Source organism: Tripterygium wilfordii, chromosome 12, assembly GCF_013401445.1.
Source record: "Tripterygium wilfordii isolate XIE 37 chromosome 12, ASM1340144v1, whole genome shotgun sequence".
Lineage (NCBI taxonomy): Eukaryota > Viridiplantae > Streptophyta > Magnoliopsida > Celastrales > Celastraceae > Tripterygium > Tripterygium wilfordii.
The window spans coordinates 9,767,298-9,787,114 of NC_052243.1; the positions used below are offsets into that span (position 1 = coordinate 9,767,298).

A 19,817-nucleotide genomic window follows, 5' to 3' on the forward strand; every position below is an offset into this window, starting at 1 on the left:
TTATGAACATATATCATTTTGGGTTTTCAAAATGTACAGGTAAATATAAATTGGACATTTCAAAAAAGACCCAACAACCCACCAAAAGAGGCCTCTCTTTCGGTGTGGAGTCGAGTTCTTGTTCTATTCTCATTTCTCTGTGATTCTTCTTCTCCACAATCATTTCCTTTCATCAGACTAGGTTAAGGTTCGAAAGAGGTTAACAATTTACATCGATTTAAAATTTAAAGAGTATTCTGTATATCATAAATAGACCAAACCCGAGCCTAACTTGTTAGGAGGGAGTCTTCTCGATACTGCACAACTTTGTACTTGTACACAATTATAAACAGCAAGAATTCACTGACGATGACCTTCAGGCAAGGCAACGACCCTGTGAAATGGCACTGTCCTTTGGGGCATTTTGCCATCTTCTTCGTCGTCATCAAATTCCAGTAAATAACTACACAACCAAAAAACATACCATGTCATAAACAAAACAACAAAGTTCCACATGCTTTGCTTAGTAGTAGAATATTAAGGCATTAGGGAACCATAGCATCATTCACTTAAATTGTCTTCATTTCAGAGATTATGACACCAAATGATTAGACAAACTAAAGATAATGCACATAGCCAGAGACACTACATTGATAAAATTATAGCATAAATGACAGACAATGATAGGAAGATATTACTTACTCATCTGTCTTCCTCTACATATGTTTCATGGGGGTGAGCGTACAACGCAACATGCACAAATACACTTAAGGTCAGTTGCATTAACATATTAATAATTTCTGACAACCGAAAACAAACAAAATTTCACAAAGTGCTATATTTTCAGTATGAGCACAAAAAAGTGGATGAGAAAGTGATCACCTTCCTCTGAAGACTGACAACAGTTGCCTTATAAAGTGCAGTAGTCCCTGGATAAACAGCTAAAACTTGTCTCCCTGGTGGGAAAACTGGGACGCTAGAAGGTTCATTTCGCTTAGGAAAAGGTATGATGCGTGACATAGGCAGATGATATTTCCTGGAGTTATTGTGAGAGAAATGAACATTGTCCATGTGAGTTTAATTAAGTACAAGCATGAAGCACGTGCAAGAGTAATTCACAATACCATACAACATCAAGGGAAATAATAGATGAAATATGGGTACTGCACTGTTAGTTTAATTTTAAACAAATGACAGAGCATCAATTGAGAAACCAACCTTTGGCCACTCCCTTCTTCTTCATCACCTGGCTCCTCATCAAGTACTTCAAATCTGCACATACAGATACAAGTTGCAGGAAAGAACAAATGAATGACAAAAAATAAGGCCAGTTGAAACAGTACCCTATTACCACCAAGTTCATTAAGCACTCATTGAAGACGAAAAATCAAATTACAACTTCAGGGAAACAAGCAATACTGTTAAGCATCTCCATGTAGGCTCCAAGGGATGCTCTAAAGGCTAATTCACAGCATCCCATTATCCAAATTCCAAACTAGAGTACTCAATACATATTATAAGATAATCAACAAGTGCAAATTTCATATACATACACATACAATAGAAAAAACAGAGAGACATCCAAGTCACACAATACAATCCGTATCACCAATACCACTACAATGCACCCAGTGCTTCTTTCAGGAAAAAAAATACAAGAATACAGCTATGTTCTTAGCGTTATTTATAAAGTAATTTCTTTATCATATAAAAATAACTTAGGGTACACGATATAAAACATTAAAGGAAGGAATTTCTTTCATCATCGTCAACAATATGTTGGATCAGTTACATCAATCCATACGAGAAATTAGTGAGAACCCATCACTTGAATTCTCCTTCACCATTAGGATACTCGATACAAGATGATAGAAGTGAAAAAAAAAAAAAGAATGCTGATAAGCTGGTTGTTTCTTTGACGAATCGAGTCAAAGCAGACTCAGGTTCAAGCTCTACTTGAACTCAAACATGTAGATACAACGTATGCATAAACTAAGAACTAGAGATAAAAGTACTGGTGGCAATTCACACTTGCTCTAGCATTAAATATGATCACACCCAACCGCATTGACCATAAGAACAGGGGTTCGGCTCCCCTCTCCACCAACACTTCCCAACCAAAGGGAAAAACATAATCATCATCAATGCCTTTGCCCAATTAGTTTGGGTTCACTACGCGAAGCCATCCAAAAAATTTTAAAATCAAACTCAAAAAATCTTGTAAGGTCCTAGTGCAATTTTTTTTTAATAGTGTAAATTGATATTCCCAGATACCTAATCTAGGAAGCTTTTCATCAAGTCATAAAAGCAGGCCAACATAAATCACCACCAAATAATTGGCAAGTCAATACCAAATATTCTTTCTTTGGGTTTGAAACTCTGATGAAGTTCATGCAAGGCCACACAGTACACACAGATATATATACACACACACACACTCTGATAAGGTTCATATAAGGCTTGAATACGATCATGGAGCATCAGAGGAAAACACAAGGTATTGTAAAGGCACCTACGAAGTACAATAGAAGATATATCACCAAAGATATTAACTTTAGCTCAGCCTATATACTTGTTTAGATGTATGATGTATCTAGAGAAAGTTAACATTGATTGAATTATGACAGCAGTCACGCAGTACCAAGAAAAAGTACTACAGTACATAATAATGACCTCAGTGGGAAAAGAAAAAATAAAAGAAACTACACAAGAAAAAAGCTCATACCAGACTGAAAAAACTCATGCAAACTTAGGATCAAATGAGCAGTGCAAGACTATAACAATTAGAGTCAGGAATCTGATCATAAGTCATAACTTCCAGTACCCTGCCGCAAACACTAGGTGTAAAAGATTTTTCACATAGTAATAAATTTTACCGCTGGAAAATTGGTACGTTTGCCATACATTTTCACTTGCATAGAAGACATTGACATAATCACGGTTTCAGTTTTTTTATAATTTGATTTTATGCTGACCAGACAAATCCAGCTGCATCTGGATTTATTTCTCTATAATTAGATACAATAACTTTTGAGGAATCAAACTTTTTCATAGTCCATCTATATGGCTGTGGTCATCTTTGTGGGAAAATTTCACAATTCCTGAACCATTTGATTATTTTAGAAATTAGTTATTATGAAAGATATGTCTCAATATCTCTATTTTGAGAAGATAGAATCCATATAAATATTGACCCAAACTGGTTCTATGAAGCATGTCAGGTTATGTCTTACTCTTTTGTATCCTTGTGAAAATGTATCACTTTTACAACGAACCACTCGTCCTTTTCAGAATTATCTCCCGTGACTCTAGCTGCCACCTACATAAATCAGAATGAACTGCTCAGTTTGATGAAACTGCACGGTGTATGATTCATGACTCAAAATTTTAAAACTAATGTAAAACATTGAAGTAGGTTTACGCCACTTTTAGAACATCTACCTCAATAATTCTTTGGTAATAGCTTTTCTTATACCTGTTCGCCCTTTAGGTTACCACAGGGCTCAAGTTGACTTCTCATTGATGGAGAGAGCCTTGAGATATCTGAATCAGTCTTCATTCGTTTTCTTTTCTGTTCGTTACCATCTGCAACTTCCGTCAACAATCAAGTGACTATAGAGTGTGGTTATTTTCAAAATATGCATGTTGTTGACAATGAGTATGTGGCAAAAGATTTTACATTCAGGTTCAGCTGCCCAGTTTATTAATCCCACATTCTATACTCCGCTTAATTTTCATTTACCTTACATGAATAATCCAGTTCATCTAATAACTTGCATGTTATCAATCAACTGCTAAGCATGTCAAAACCAAGTCATGGAACATGCAGTTAGCAATTTGAGACACTAAGGCAGTGAATGATATTAGCATATGTGTAACTCACTACCAAATTTAAAAATCAACGTCTGGTGGAGTACTAGCATGCAGTTTCAATTCCCATGAGGCAAAAAATAAGCTGCAATGGAATCTTCTCACTATGAAGGAGAGGATAGATTTACTTAATAACAGGAGGCACAGATAGATAGCAACCTCCATGAATTCTGCATCATCTAACAGCTCGGTATACCAGTCATTTTCTGACCAGCAAAGAACTCGAAAAAAACTCTAGGGTGTGAACATTATACAGGCACCAAGAGATTGCCTCCCAAGTACATCTACCAAGAGAGTGCCAGCCAAGTACATCATCAATCCATCTAGTGCCGGAATTGAATCATGCAGACTTTACATGCTAAAATTATATTCAAAGATTACAAAGTATAGAACTCATTTTATTCATTAACCCATAGATTAGAGCACATACCTGTCCTCTTTCGTTGTTGCCCTGGAGGCCCAGATGGCAGCAAAGCATCCAGTTGACTCAGCAATGCACTGTAAAAACTGCATCAAATAATTAAGAGAACGATTGGCGAAAAGGTATTGGATTCAATATTATGAACCATAATAGGTAAACAGAGTCCAATCAGTAAAATGTGAATCAACCTATGACAAACTTTAAAAGAAATTCAAGCCAAACTACTGCACCTATTTCGTTACTGATACAGCTCAAAGCCCTAGCATCAAATTCTATTCTCATTATTTGTTGAAATACGACAAAAAAAAAAACAAAGAAATTAAAAATAAACAAATAAATAAAAGGAATAATGTAAAGGTTAAAAACTCCATTAAGTACAAACTCAAGCATACGTTACTTCACTTTCTGACAGGTCTTTTGCCTGAGTATATAGATGCTTTAGCCTCGCTAGTGAAGTATCACCAGGCTTCTCAACCACCTCAGGAGCTGCATATCAATTAAAAATAAACAAAAGAAGAAGAAATTACCACAGACAAGTCATAATGGCGAAGAAACACGAACAAGCAAGTAAAGTAAGAAGCAAATATCATGGCAAAAAGAATAACTTATAATAATGCCTTGAGTTGATTGACCATCTATGAGAAAAATTCAACTGATGTAAAAAAAATGCTCAACTTGATTACTCTAATGTTTCATAAAGTGAAATCTTGCATGTGCTATCAATATCATACAACAATTCATAGAAAGAAAACCTAAAAATGACATTAAGATTATACTCTTGGCTGTTGTCCATGTCTTTTATGAGACGAGAAAAAATTTACCTTGATTGTGAGAAATCAACAAACTTTCTTCTCTTTCGAATCTTTACACCATATTCGACAGAATTTTTTGAAAAAAAGTTGTAACTAAAATTGCATTGGAACAATACAAACACTCGGCCTGGGTCAAAAACCCATGAAATGAAGCCACTAAATGCAAATTAATCTGTTTAAACTTTATTTATAGTAGATGATCTCTTTCTTATTTCTTGTACATTTATATTGCAATTTCATTGCGCATGTATCCCAAAAGATCTGTATCAATAGCCTTGTTAGGATACAGAAAAATAAATATATTAATCTAAATTCCTTCTATATCACTGAGGTAAAAATACCATCATGTTTGATAATGCTACAAAAAAATGTTTATAAGCAACTTAGAACCAATGGTCAAAGGATAATTGACCAAAATGTAATTTCAAACCAAATAGAAACATACAACTACAAGACACTAGTTCCTTAAGGGGACACACCATGGAATTAGAAAATAGATATCAAAACTAGATGTTTGACCGGGAAGCAGATGATTGTGGCAACTATTCCAATGAAACAAATCACTAAAAGCTCTTCTGATTGGGACAAAGGATGCACAAGGGTTTCCCATGTTACAAGGAACAATAGCATCTCTTCAAAGCTATCTCTAATCTAGAATAAAACAAGTCTCCATTGTCAGTGACTCATGATATTATTCAAGTAGCGTATGTGTGCTAACAACGTCATGGGTTTTATGAACAAAACTTTACCTCAAGAATTTGTTCAAGGAGTAGGTTTAAATTTTCATTCATTAATTTTATAATAAAGGCAAGCATGTATCCCAGTAGTGGAGATATAAGGGTGCAATCTAAAGGTTACAGGTTCAATTCCTGGAAACAATCTCTCCACATATTATGTAGGGATAAGGTTTTAAATTCTTCTGCATATCCCCAACTTCACCCACTGAGGGAACCTTATGTACAAGAGTTGTTTATCTTCTGCAGGCGAGCATGTCGCCTAGTGGTAGAGTTGCAGGGTGCAACCTAGAGGCTATAGGTTCAATTCATGGAAACAACCCCTTCACATATTATGTCTTGCCTGTGGCCTAGTGGTAGAGTTGCAGGGTGCAACCTAGAGGCCATAGGTTCAATTCTTGGAAACAGCCTCGTCACATATTAGGTGGGGGTAAGGTCTGCGTACATCCTGCCTGTTCCCGATCCCGCCCCACTTCGGGAGCCTTGTGAATAGGAGTTTTTTTTAAAAAAAAATTTGCGACACAATTTTACATTTCTTAACAAGGAAAAAAAAATTTAAAGCAAAGGCACTAGGGGGGAGCCATCCAAGTACATAAAGTGCTTATGGTGCTGAAACAGCAATTAAGATCTTATCCAAATGACTTTCAACACCAAAAGCTCTGTTTTTTTCTTTCCTTCAAGATGTGCCTACAAATAACAATGTCTACACAGCATTACTTATTGCCTAGTCTGCTGGCAGTGTACATCGAATGCCGCGCTTTTAGTTCCGTCTCCAAAGTTTCAGCAGCAACCCAAGATGCTCTAAGAAGGTCGACTGATGCAACCCAAATCTTCTTGGACCACTTGCAGTGTAGATATAGGTGACTAATTGATTCTAAGTTGCTTCGCAAAACAGGGGAGATATCCATGTTACGCCACTGATTAGAATTTTAAAGTCCATCTATTGCGGTAAATATTTACGTATTATTGATTCCTGACCTCATTTCTTGGAATTCTATAAATATCCTGGAAAGTAATCTGAAACATCATCCTAGAAACTGACCCTAGCCCCTCTTTCAATATTGAAGCAAACATCTGAAATCCATTTATCACCCCATTGACCCCCAACTTTGAGAGTATTTTTTATACTACCAGCCATAATAAGATTCTCTCAGTGGTTTTGCATTCCAACCATACGTGTGAAAACCATATTTAGCAACCACAACTTTCAGGCAATTTCTAAAGCAGATGAAGCTTTCAAATTTCAATTGATACAAAAGGAATTCTACCCAACCAAATCATTCAATTTCATAGCCTTAGTCTTTGATCAAATCATATTGCAATTGTGTGAGTGTGTGTGCGCATCTAAATAAACACGAGCCCATACATAGTTGGAAATTAGGACCTAAGGAACTAACCATTACTTTTGTGGCTCCTTTTAAGTAAAGACGTGCAATTTAAGACACAAAATAGCTCAAGAAAGCAATTTATTGATCAAGAAAAAACAGCATAATTAAGATTTAATCATACACTATTCTTAAACTCTTCAAATACTTAAAGGGGATCTACAATATGATTACATAACTCAGATGCAATATGTAAATCGTAAAATAAGGCAGATTAACCATTCCACATATGGTATTATGACCACATGCAATAGAATAGGCATCAGGAATTCACTTTCAATTTCAACAAACAAACATGTAGGGATAGAAGTCAGCAAATAGTGTAGTACTGAAAAAAAAAAAAAAAAAACAGTTCAGAAGTTAGGACAAGTGGACAACTAAGCAGACAGAAACGTCACCATTACCATATTCCATCCAAGTCCCTTTCATGTGCAACCCTACCACAAATTCTTTCACCATTTCAACGAACAAATTCCAGCTTAAAATAAAGCTGATCTCCTGCAAACTCTTATGAACTGTACTAAATTAAGTTTCTATCAAGAAAGACGCCTAGTATTTTTCCCTAACAATAAATGTCGTTAAATTGCAGAGAATTAGGAAAATTCTGGTGCACCTCTGTACAAGCACCCTGGGACAAACAAAAGAAAAAAGAAAGAAAAAGAGAGGACAGGAGAAACATATATATCAATAACAATCATCCAGTGTAAACACAATATGCTAATTTCTCTATCTATACATGCAATAATTCCACATCCTTTTACGTTACAAAATAGAGAAGTCCATCAGTAGCCATTTTTGTAATATGAACAGCCAATGACTAATCAATGCTGCCCCAAATATCTGAATCCATCAACAACAGCAAAGTAGCAAGCAATAGAAAGTGAAAACCATTTAGTAATCTAGGAATTAACACTATCACACAAATCCATCAAGTAGGTCTCCAACTGAAACTACATTTAAGCATATTCTCCTCAAGAACAGTGAGAAACATATATCCAACAAAACAGAACCCAGAAAAACCCACATTTGCACGGCAACAAAAATCAGCATTATGCATCCTAACAATCGATCTTAAGAGTAACCAAACCTCAATAATGTATAAATATCAAGTTGCAATTAGTCATACAGACGTACAGTCGTATTCTGATATTCATGTTCAGAAAATTAATAGTAATACTTATACGACTGAATTGAGCCCTCCAAAAGGGGAAAACTCAATACATTAGGGCAGAAAAATCCCAAATGTGCATCTGAACGGCTACCCACAAACAGCATCTGTTTATATGTAAATATTATGATAACCATATATCAATATGCAGCACATCAATCATCAGTATGAGTAATCATTACCCACAAGTATAGATACGCATATTCTAAATAAGGACACTATTATATTAGAGAGGCTTACTTGCTTGGAGCTTCTTGTGCATCTTGTTGATCTCGACTAGCACCTCCTCTTGATCTTTCCTTATCCGATCGAGTTCCCTGGAGTTCTCCAAGATTGCAGTGATGTCTGGAGATGACATTGCTTCTAGGTCTGTTCTCGGACGAAAAGATCCAAATGCCAGTTATAGAAGATGATAGGCGCTCCAAACCTTGCTATATTTGGAGTTTCAATCGTCTCTTATGTTGTATGTCATTGATCTTTCTATTACACCGCCTGAATGATATAAAAAACAATCTCACATCAGCTGACAGAAAAACATTTTGCAAGTGTTATGGCATTTATATGATTTGAGGGGAAAATAAAATTTAGTGGAAAACGCAAAATAAATGAGCATAAATACAGATTTTTGCCATTTTTTAAATTATTTATTATCTTTGTGCTGCAGCGTAGTATGATACTCCAGCTCAGCTGCTTTGGACAAAATTGGAAAAATGGAACTCCCAGATTGTCTTTTTTGAATCTTCTTGTGGTAAGAAACTAAAACATTAAACCATCAAACTATCGAAAACCTCCCAAAAAAAAGCCAATCATGAACCCAATTAATGCTCTCCTCAATCCTCTTCAACCCAATTAATGCTCGTTATCTGTTACGTCTTTGTAACATCAAAACAGCTCAGCAGCCAACACAACGCAAATTCTAGTCATACGATTCTTCTCAGTGGCTAATCGATTCATAAAATTTACCATAATTACTACACAAACAGACACTCGTGTGTAAACAACAGCTGTATAATCCAAGCCACGATTCGCATTTATATACAAATCTATACATATATATATATATATATATGATGCAAATTTCAGCATACGAAATCAACTCACACGGAAATGAAAACAGAGGATCCCCAATACCAAAAAAAACCCTCGAAGGAGGAAGCGATCACTTGTTGAAGAATTCGGGCAAACCAAAAGAGGCGTATCTGGTCCAATGCTTCCACAACAACCGGGTGTCTCAAACGAATTACATAAGCCGATGACTGAGACAAAGAAGCGAGGAGAGACAATGAAGTTGTCTTTAGGGGGTTCTCTTCAATTGTTCAGGGGGTGTTGTCGGGTTCCGATGGGAGCTCTTAGCGTATGTTTCGATTGGAAACGATAAAACGTGGAGCCCATAGGTCAGTATGACACGTGGACTACTGATGCTCTTCTTTATTTGGGAACCATCGGAATGATAGGCATCAATTCATGCCCCACAACTATAGTGAATCAATTAATGGATGGATTTGTGTGGGTTGCTCATATTTATAGGGCTGGGACTTGGTCGGTTTTATCAGTCATTATCGATCAACCGACCCATTATCAGTAGGCCGATACTCAACTATCAACTGACCCATGTATAAATGGGTCGGTTGATGGTTTTGAAAATGTTATAAAGTCGGTTGGCCGATAATATTAGTCAACCGACTATTTAAAAGAAAATTAAAAAAATGAGTATCAAATATTAGACTTATTATTACTACTTAATTAATAATAATTATTATTGAAATAATAGTTGTTACTTATTACTTATTTTTATTATTTACTATTTTACTTTTTACAGTTACATCGTCTCTCTCACACTCTCTCAGACTCAGTTAATCTCAGTCTCTCAGACCTAAACCTAAATCGTCAATCGATCGACCACGTGAGCAACGACGGATCCTATCTACGCTACTCCCACCTCCCGCATCCACCGGCCTGACCATAGTTCATTCTTATACTAGTCGTCGTGTTCGAACTTCGAAGATTCTGAGGGCCAGAGGCGCTGAGCAACGGCGGACCCTAAATCGCCGCCTTTCTTTCTAGGTATATTCCTGGATCTTTCACTCTTTTGGTTCTCTTTTTCTTTATTGAAAATTTCCTGGTATATTCGTATCAATGCTTTTGTTGTATGTTTCCTTTTCTATTTGCCTTTTCTCTTTCAGACTTTCAGTTTCTAAAAATCTAATAAGATTCAAATCAAGCTAGTGAGTTTCTTTTGTGATTCTACTTTAGTATATTTAATTATTCCTTGTAACAATGGAAATTTGGAGAATAAATTAGGTAAGTGTAGATTGTGCCGTAGAGAGAATAATATGTCTTCTCCTGCATGTTTATAACTTTCTGTGTTATTGTTTTATGATTGTATCTATTTTATAGCAATTTATATCAAGAATAATTGTATTGTTATTGTTATTCTGTTTTATAGCTGCACGGGTCTCATTGATTTTTCTTTTGTTGTTGTCATTTTGACTCAATCATAGAATGATGAAGCGATGACCTCCACCTACACCTACACCTCCACCTCCACCTCCACCTCCACCTCCAGTCCTCCACCTCCACCTCCACCTCCACCTCCAACTCCACAACCTCAACCTTCTCAAGGTCTTCCTTAGTCTCAAGTGAGTGTCACTCAACCAATACAACAAAGTTTTAAGCCGGGAAAGAAGAAATATGAAGTATGAAATCACTTCTAGTATAAGATGAATGAAGATGGCTCCTATGTCTTGCCCGTGGTGGCGGTTTGCAATTATTGCAAGACCAAAGAGTATCCTTGTGGGTCAAAGAATTATCGCACAACTAATATGAGGCATCATGTGTTCCATTCATTTTCGGAATCTCCGGTGAGGAAGGACAAGAGTGATCCCAAGCAACCATTGTTGGCAAATAACCCCAAAGGTGAGCTTGTTCCCTTGCATTATGACAAAGATTATGCTAGGAAGAAGTTGATAGAGATGGTAATCATTGACGAGCTCCCATTCAATATGGTGGAGGCAACCAGGTATAGAGCTTTTTGTCAAGCTCTAAACCCTCAATTTATTGTGCCTTGTCACAAGACGATTGCTAAAGTTGTCATGAGTTGTTTCTTAGAGGAGAAGGCAAAACTAAAAAGTATTTTGTGTGGTGGTACAAGAGTGTCTTTAACTACGGACACTTGGACCTCCATCTAAAATATTAATTACATGGTAGTCACTGCTCACTTTATAGATGATGAATGGAATTTGCACAAAAGAATTCTCTCTTTTTGTCAAATTGTCAACCATAAGGGTGACACCATATCCAAAGCTTTGGAGAAGTGTTTGTTGGGGGATTGGGGGATTGAGAAAATTTTTACAATTGCGTTAGATAATTCCTCAGCCAATGACAAGGCCATTGATATTTCTAAGGGAAGGCTTGCTAGAAGTAAGGGAATTGTGTTAAGGGGAGCTCATTTGCATATGAGATGTTGTTGCCATGTGCTTAATTTGATTGTACAAGACAGGATGGAAATTTTAATCGAGTCAATTAAAGGAATTAGATTGGCGGTTAAGTGGCTAAGATCATCACCACAAATGTTAGCAAAGTTTAGGGAATTTGCTCATAATGAAGGTATGCAAGGAATGCCAATTGTATGCATGAGTGTGTGTACTAGGTGGAACTCCACCTATCTTATGTTTTGAAGCTTCCACGAGGACCACCGCCACCATTTATCTTTGAATTTTTGATTCTTTGTAAGACTTTATACTGTTTAAACTTTAAATTTTATTTGATGTTATGAAATATTGATTATCTGTTATGCGAATTTTTTCAGGTCTTTGGTTGAACTTGAACGTGTTGAAGATGGTTTACTGGCTGCTTAGTTACTTGCTTTCTGGTTGCTTGGTTATTTAGTTATTTTAGTCATTTGCTGAATATGTGACTCTATCATCAAAGGTTGAATGTGATATGTGGTCATGTGGGATGTAAGGATGTTGTAGCCTGAAGGTTTTAGTTTTGTATGCAACAGGTATTAGACTTTGTTATACAGGTTTTAGACTTTTTTATGCAGGTTTTATCATTTATCCAGGTTTTACATGCACTTATGCAGGTTTTTTATGCTTTTATATGCAGATTTTATATTCAGGTTTTCTTATACTTTTATATGCAAGTTTTATATTGTAGATTTTAGTGTTTCTGTTCCTGTAATTTTCTTCCAATTGCAGCAATTTTTTAATTAATTTTTGAGGCAAATTAGGGGAAAAACACATAATAAAGTCAGTATACCTGCAACAGACCCAGACCCGAACCAAAAACCATTTGTAGGTATACCTGCAACCGACCCATCAACCAACCCGAAAAGGTCGTTTGCCAACCGACACCCGATCCATAAAGGTAAGGCCGATAATAGTTTTGACATTTGGACAACTTCGGTTGGTCGGGTTGATTGCATTATCGACCGATAATCAACCGACCCGACCCAGTACCAGCCCTACATATTAAGTTGGGGTTAATAGAGTTAGTGGTTACTAAAACATTGTTTGTGTTTCAATTTGATCATTGAGAGTCAAATTATACCAATTTAATCACCTATAAAGTTTAATTTATGTCAATTTGATCATCCGAACAGAATTTGTCAATTGCGGTCGATCAACCTACTAATGTGGCGAGTTGACCGTTAAATTTCACTGATACAAGGTGATTGATACTCTTCATCTAGAATAGAAAGCACTCTGGTGACTGAAGTAAGTGCAGTGAATCCTCATCTTGAGCACTAGCTCATGTGCCTTGAGTCTACCATGAAGATCTCAACAAGTAAATTAGGGGAATATTGGGTCTTCGAATCTGGGATTTAGAAAATTAGAGGAAATATTAGAATTTTTAGAAAATTGGTTTTTGATTTATTTATTTTGTCATTACATATGTATGAAAGTGATTTGTCCAAGTGATTTTTTTTTTTAAAAAAATTTAGTTACTTCCAAGTAGGAAATTATTTTCCACATAAAATACTTGCATTAACGGTCAATCTCTCACATCACAACTTCAGTGATCGAAAATGGCAAATTATGCCCGGATGATCAAATTGACACAAATTAAACTTTGGGCGATTAAATTGGCACAATTTGACTTTGAGTGATCAAATTGGAATACGGACAATCTTTAGGTGACCACAACAAAAGAAGTTAATCTCCCTCAGATCTGGGAGTCTAATCACTATGAATCAAATATACATCACCGATACATACTAGAAACGTTGATGATCGAAAATCCGTGATGGATGGAGGAGATCTAGAGCTGGAGAGAAAAAATCCTGAATCAACTCTTATTCAAACTCAAAACATAAAAACATGTATAAAGAAGGAAATTGAAAACAACTGTAGGGGAGGAGTAAGTGGAAAAGAAGGATCTCCACCTCCCCCTACAAACAGATCTGGAGGATTTGAGAAAAGTTGCAGGAAAATATTCTGGAAAATTGAAGAGTTATATAAAAATTAAATCAAATCTAAAATTTCGATCTAGTCCAATATCGGTTTATTCTAGAATTTTTGTCTGATTTGATTTCTATATTTTAAAACCAGAAAATTTGTTATTCTTTCACTTTTGGACCAAAACGGGATTGAAAAATTGCATAAACACACAGTGAATTATCTCTTTAAGGTGTATATGAAAACTTTACAGAGGTTGCGACATACAAAATGAAATTATATGTTTAATTCAAGTGTGTAATAAATTGTCCATGCATCCAACTTTGTATCATTTTAAGGATGACTTTTGGCTGATCATGTATACAACTCACAAGATTGATTCACATTGAGAAAATATAAGGGTATACTTGGTTTCTATGCATTTTAGGTTTCTATTGTTCGGGAAACAAAAAAGAACCCCCCGAAAACACTTTTTGTTGGCCATTTTAGAAAACACGAAAAACAAGAAATCACTTTTTTTTGGTCAAGCAAAGAACGGGTTACAACGAGCAAGCATGAGTCTCAAAGTTATGATCAGGAGGCTCATGACCATCATACAACCAAAGCTGAAGTTCTCGAAACATGTGATTGGGAATGCTGCCAGATAAATCTCTAACAGTGGCCCATTTGGCGAGAGAATCCACCCAGGTATTCTGACACCTGTGAATAATGGTAATGGATCAATTATGAAACCCATCAAGCTTGTGTCAGCCTCAATAATCAAATCCTCAATAGCCCATTTCGAAACTAAGTTGGACTGCTTAATTACATTCACCACCACTAAGGCATCCCCTTCAAGATTAACATTCTGAATTGAAAGCTCCACACATCTAACCAACCCTAATAATAAGGCCTTTGTCTTGTTTGGGTGAAACAACCAAGAAATCACTTCAAAACAGAAAACAAAGAAAATATATTTTCTTAAAAAGAAATACAAAACAGAAAATAAAAGACAAACTAAAATGATCCCAAAATTTAGTTGTTTTTTGACTCTCCTAGTTTTAAATAAGGTTGTCAAAAGGTTTGTTATCACAGTGGAATCTACACAGGCCAAAATTTCATTTTTATGTCATTAGGAAAATCGACAACCGACCATTAAATTATTTTTCTTATGTAAAACCGACATTCGGTTTTCGGTCGGTTACGTTCGGGCTTCGGTTTTCCACTATCAACAAAAAGTAAACAAACCCTCCTTACTATAAGTATCAGCAACACGAAACAACTAGCGAAATTAGCATTTCATATACACAATTTTATCACCAATCAACAAAACACAAAAACAAAAGCAAACAATTTCAAATTGACATTAGCCATAAAAAGATAGAATCAAATCCATACATTCACATGAGAAACTTGATCAATCGCCATTGCTTTAGCAGTGTCATCCCTTTTGCTACTGCTTGAGAAGCCCTCACACTTCCACTTCCACTTCCTAACCTCATCGGCATCAACATTTTTTTTAGCTAATAGCTTCTTGAATCCTAAAAGGCCAGTACCAGCAATTGCATGCGTTGAGATTGTGAGAGACCATGAGGCGTTGAGATACTTTGAGATGGAGGGAGGCCAGAGCGATAGGAAGTGGCGTCATGCGGCGACTGTGAGAGAGAGTGAGAGGAAGAGACAGTGAGAGATAGACAGAGACAACACGGTTGAGAGACTTTGAGAGTCAGAGAGAGTGTGCGGCTGTGAGAATCAGAGATGAGATGCCTTTTAATTTTAGGTTTAACCTAAAATCTTGGCCATTGACATAAAAGATCAATGGTCCAGATAATAGAAGATTATTTGTAATATATTTATACATAATATAGATATTGCCTAAAATATAAAGATAATAGTCCATATAATAGAAGATTAAACAATACATAATCTATATACAACATTTATTAAATAAAACTATTTATTTCGGTCAGTTCGGTTTTAACCGAAAGACCTTTACAATAAAATTTAAACCAACCAAAAATTCGGTTTTATTATTTCAACAAAATCAATCAATCAGTTTTCAATAAGATTTAATATATGAACCGCCCAACCAGTCGGTTTGGTCAGGCGGTCCGATCTTTTTAATTAATTTTCACAGCCCTAGTTTTAAACCATCAATCAAAGAATGTACAACTTGAGCTCTTCCAAAATTAGTTTCGCCAGACCATTTCATTTGTATGCACCCACCATAAGTTTCATTATCAGATAAAAAGGCCAGAAAAAAACTTCTTTAAGATATCATAATGCTTTACATTGAAGTCAAAACTCTACAAACTTATCTTAATAAATGATACAATATGGTGCATCCACGGTATTGTCTGCTCTGGCATACCTCTAAGAGACTTCCAACCCTCCCCTCATGGATTTATTTCAAACGGTACATATCTTGTTTGAGTTTGATCGTTCCTTTTATAAGGGTTATGGTAGGTTCGTTGAGATTGTCATACCTAAGGGATTTTTCTATTGTTGAGACTATTAGGATTCTTTATCTTAACGTTGAGATAGTTGAGATGTGAGGATTCGTGAGGCATTGGGATTCGTACAGATTCTCTGTCATCTTCTTTTCGTCTATTGACTTGACTTTCTGGGTTGACTCCACCCTGGGTTGACTGTAGGAAGATTTTCTCTGAGACATCTTCACTTTTTGTGTCACTTGTCATGCTGACCAAGCATGACTAGAAGTTTTAGTAGTCAATAGGAAATTTCATATTTTTAATTTTATTAGGATTGCCTTATGTTTAGTATTTATAAGGTTGTAGCTGTTTCGATAAAAAAAAAGAGATAATTGATGAATTAATAATATTTTTGAGGTTTCTCTCAATTTTCTTGGTGGATTCCAATTTATGTTAACTTAGTCGTTAACTAACCAATCGATCTTTACTTCCACACTGTGTTAGTTCGCTAATCATATTAGCCATCATGGTTAGGTGTTGTAGCATCGTAGTATGTGAACGCCTTACAAACCTTTCCAAGTTAAGGGTCAACTGGCGCAATCAGATGCTAGAAGTACAAGTTGCAACTTCATTGTATCTGCACAATGCATAAGTCGATTTGTGTTTCTCAAAATGAAGCATCATATCGTTTCGCATGCTACTCAACATCAGTATGTGAGCTATGTGATCTTTGCTTTTGAATGTCTGATAGAGTTTCATATTGCGCTTATACTGCCAAGTGGTTGCATGTTCAGGTTGAACTTTTGGATTTGTTACAATTTTTAGTATTTCTTGCTTCTTCAAGCAAATACTGATTTTTATGATACCAAATATCGTAATTCTTACCAATCAAATTTTCCCTTAATTTAGGTCAACGACTATACTTTTTGTAGCAGTCATCTAGTCAGAGATCATAATTCAAGTTCATAATTTTGTATAACATCCATCACATGTTGTTGCTTCATATTTCAAATTAAATGTCCTAATAGTCTAACATGTGCCATAAAAATAATGTATATGCAAGCATATACTCAACTTTATAAGCATACTTAAACCATACTAGTTTAATTTAAATAGAGCAACATGAGAATATTATAAGAAAACAAACTTCCTTAAATAATATTCAACCCAAATCTTTTATATCAAATGAAAAATCTTAACATTGAATTAAATGACTAATAATAATTTAAAGTATTAACATTGAATTAAATGTCTGGCGATTGCATCTATTATGCTCATCTTTCTCTCCTTTTTTCCCTTGACAATGTTCAACACAGAGTGCTAAAGGTTTTGTTTCTCATCTAAAAAAAATTCTGAATGTGACAGATGAATCTCCCATCAAACCTTTTACCTTCCATTGATCTCACATACATTGAGGACAAGTACTCTGGTCTTTCAACCGAAGCTTTATTCAATGCTTGGTCTTCAATAAAGGGCAACAGAACCAGCGTTACTCAATACAAGTACAATGAAACAAAGGTATTCTCTTTATTTAAATGTATTTGTGCTCTAAACCTAAATCAATAACATGTTTATATCTCTTTGTTGACTCTCTCTGTTTCGACTACCAATTATTCCATAGTTCTGATGCAGATATGGGTTACAACAAATCTTCGAGGGGCTGAGAGACTACCCCTGGTATAGTTGAATCTGAGTCAGATTTCTATCTTCGTCGACTATGGGGTCAGCCTAATGAGGTGCGTCTTCTATGGTAAATTTAGCATGAAAATATTGTCTGTGTTGTAAACTCATAACATTCATCATGTGAATGGAAACTAGTTTGCTACAAAAGTATAAATATTACTGGTGAAGAACATGAGACAGAAGACATGATGAGTTTTAAGCTAAGAAGCACGGACACTCTGTTTTGGATAGTGTCAATGTTCGACACGTGACCACACGTGTAGGATACATTAATTTGAGTCCGATTATTTTATTTTATTTTTAATTGTGCGACATGTTATGGACACTTTTTTGTCGTTATTTTATTTTTTTAAATCTGCCTTATATTTTAATCCAAACAGAGACCAAATAAAATTGAAACGCAGACCCTACCTGCCTTATCGTGCCTACCTGCCTTATCGTCTCTTTGAGATCGAAGAAGACGAAGATCGCAAATCCTTGGTCAACATCGACCAACATTATTTTATGTTTAATCTTGTGGATGTTATATTGAAATGAAATATAAATTATATATATATATATATATATACACAACGGTTCTCTTATGCGGTATCAAATTGTGGTATTAATTTACGGTATCAATTAATGACCGTTAGATGAATCGTACGGTTGACACAATTTCCTTCTCTCTCCATATTCTCGTTCACTTCTCTCACGTGTTCACTTCTCTCTCGTTCCCACTGCCATTGCCTCTTTCTGTGATTGATCATCTCCGACCGACGACCACCTCCGACAGAAGAAACCTCCAATCGACGACACTCAACAAGAAGACCACCTCCATTAGGTCAATGGGAAGCCCTAAATCAACCTCCCCAAAGCCCAAATCCAAGGCCTCCAAGCCTAATGAAATTACCAATCTGGCTCTTCCTTGGCCTCAAAGCTTAAATTAGGTTCATGGCCATTTGGTATGTGGCACCAGTATTTTTTAAACCAAATGGCATAACTACCCATTCAAAACACCCTAATGACCGTGGGCATCTAAAAGCAGTTTTATGCACATCATATTCATCAATGAAAATTTGGTTATACCCAGAGTATCCATCCATGAACGAATAAATTTCATATGCTACAGTTGCATCTATTAAAGAATCTACTGTGGGCATAAGATATTCATCTTTGGGTGTGGCCAAATTAAGATTTTTGAAGTCTATGCATACTCTTAATTTCCCATTCTTTTTCATCACAGGCACAATATTAGACAGCTATTCTACATATCTTGTAGTTCTAATAAATTTGGCCTTTAATAATCGTTCAATTTCTTTCTTTATTTTTGGGATTACGTTAGGGGCAAATCTTCTAGAAGGTTGTTTGTAAGGTTTTGAAATTCGGCCTGGTTGATAACTTATGCTCTACCAATTGTCTGTCTAACCTGGGAATTTCATCATATTCCCAAGCAAAACAATCAATATACTCTTTAAGTAAAGCAATAATATTTGACCTCTGTACAGAGTAGCTTGCTAACGAAAGTTGGCCGATGTTCTCCTCCTTGTCCAAGCTCCACTTCCATCAGCGGGTCTTGGGCTTTGGCGAATCCTTGTTTCTCTGCCTCATCCATGGTACCCGCCAAATTTATCTCATCCATAACACTTCTTTCCTTCAAGCAATCTATTTCACATAAGTTTGCGAGATGGTCTTCCATTTGATGGGCCATGAGCCTGGCTTTGAAATCTTGCATTGCAAGCTTCTTTTCTTGTGCAGCTCGTATTTCCCTTCACATTCCTGGTGATAAGCCATTAGTCTGGCTTTAGTGACCATTATTGAGGCCTGTTTTGCTGCTAGGTTGCTTATCATTAAAAAATATTTTCAGTCTGTGAGCCATTGGTTGGCCTTTCAAAGGCCACTAAACTTGGCCTCATTGAATTGAGTAAATCAGTCAATTGTTCCACTGAGTAATCTTCGTTTACAGTTGTTACTAT

The 19,817-nt window shown here is 35.9% G+C and overlaps 1 protein-coding gene across 6 annotated transcripts in view; it reads right to left on the minus strand.

The window, feature by feature from the left end:
• LOC120010722 (SAGA-associated factor 29 homolog A-like) overlaps positions 1 to 19,817 on the minus strand; it is a 48,415-nt gene continuing 28,598 nt past the window's right edge. The window contains exons 1-10 of one of the 6 annotated variants that reach the window (XM_038861538.1): positions 9,471 to 9,711; positions 8,610 to 8,861; positions 4,663 to 4,756; positions 4,280 to 4,347; positions 3,455 to 3,570; positions 3,213 to 3,298; positions 1,198 to 1,251; positions 862 to 1,015; positions 682 to 695; positions 1 to 442 (exon numbers count right to left, since the gene is read on the minus strand). In XM_038861538.1, coding sequence (XP_038717466.1) covers positions 340 to 442; positions 682 to 695; positions 862 to 1,015; positions 1,198 to 1,251; positions 3,213 to 3,298; positions 3,455 to 3,570; positions 4,280 to 4,347; positions 4,663 to 4,756; positions 8,610 to 8,727 — 807 coding nt within the window. In that variant the 5' untranslated portion in view covers positions 8,728 to 8,861; positions 9,471 to 9,711 and the 3' untranslated portion in view covers positions 1 to 339. Of the gene's footprint in view, positions 443 to 681; positions 696 to 861; positions 1,016 to 1,197; positions 1,252 to 3,212; positions 3,299 to 3,454; positions 3,571 to 4,279; positions 4,357 to 4,662; positions 4,757 to 8,609; positions 8,862 to 9,470; positions 9,712 to 19,817 lie in introns of those variants that run through there. The other 5 variants (XM_038861535.1, XM_038861539.1, XM_038861534.1 and 2 more) reach the window with 5 other exon arrangements.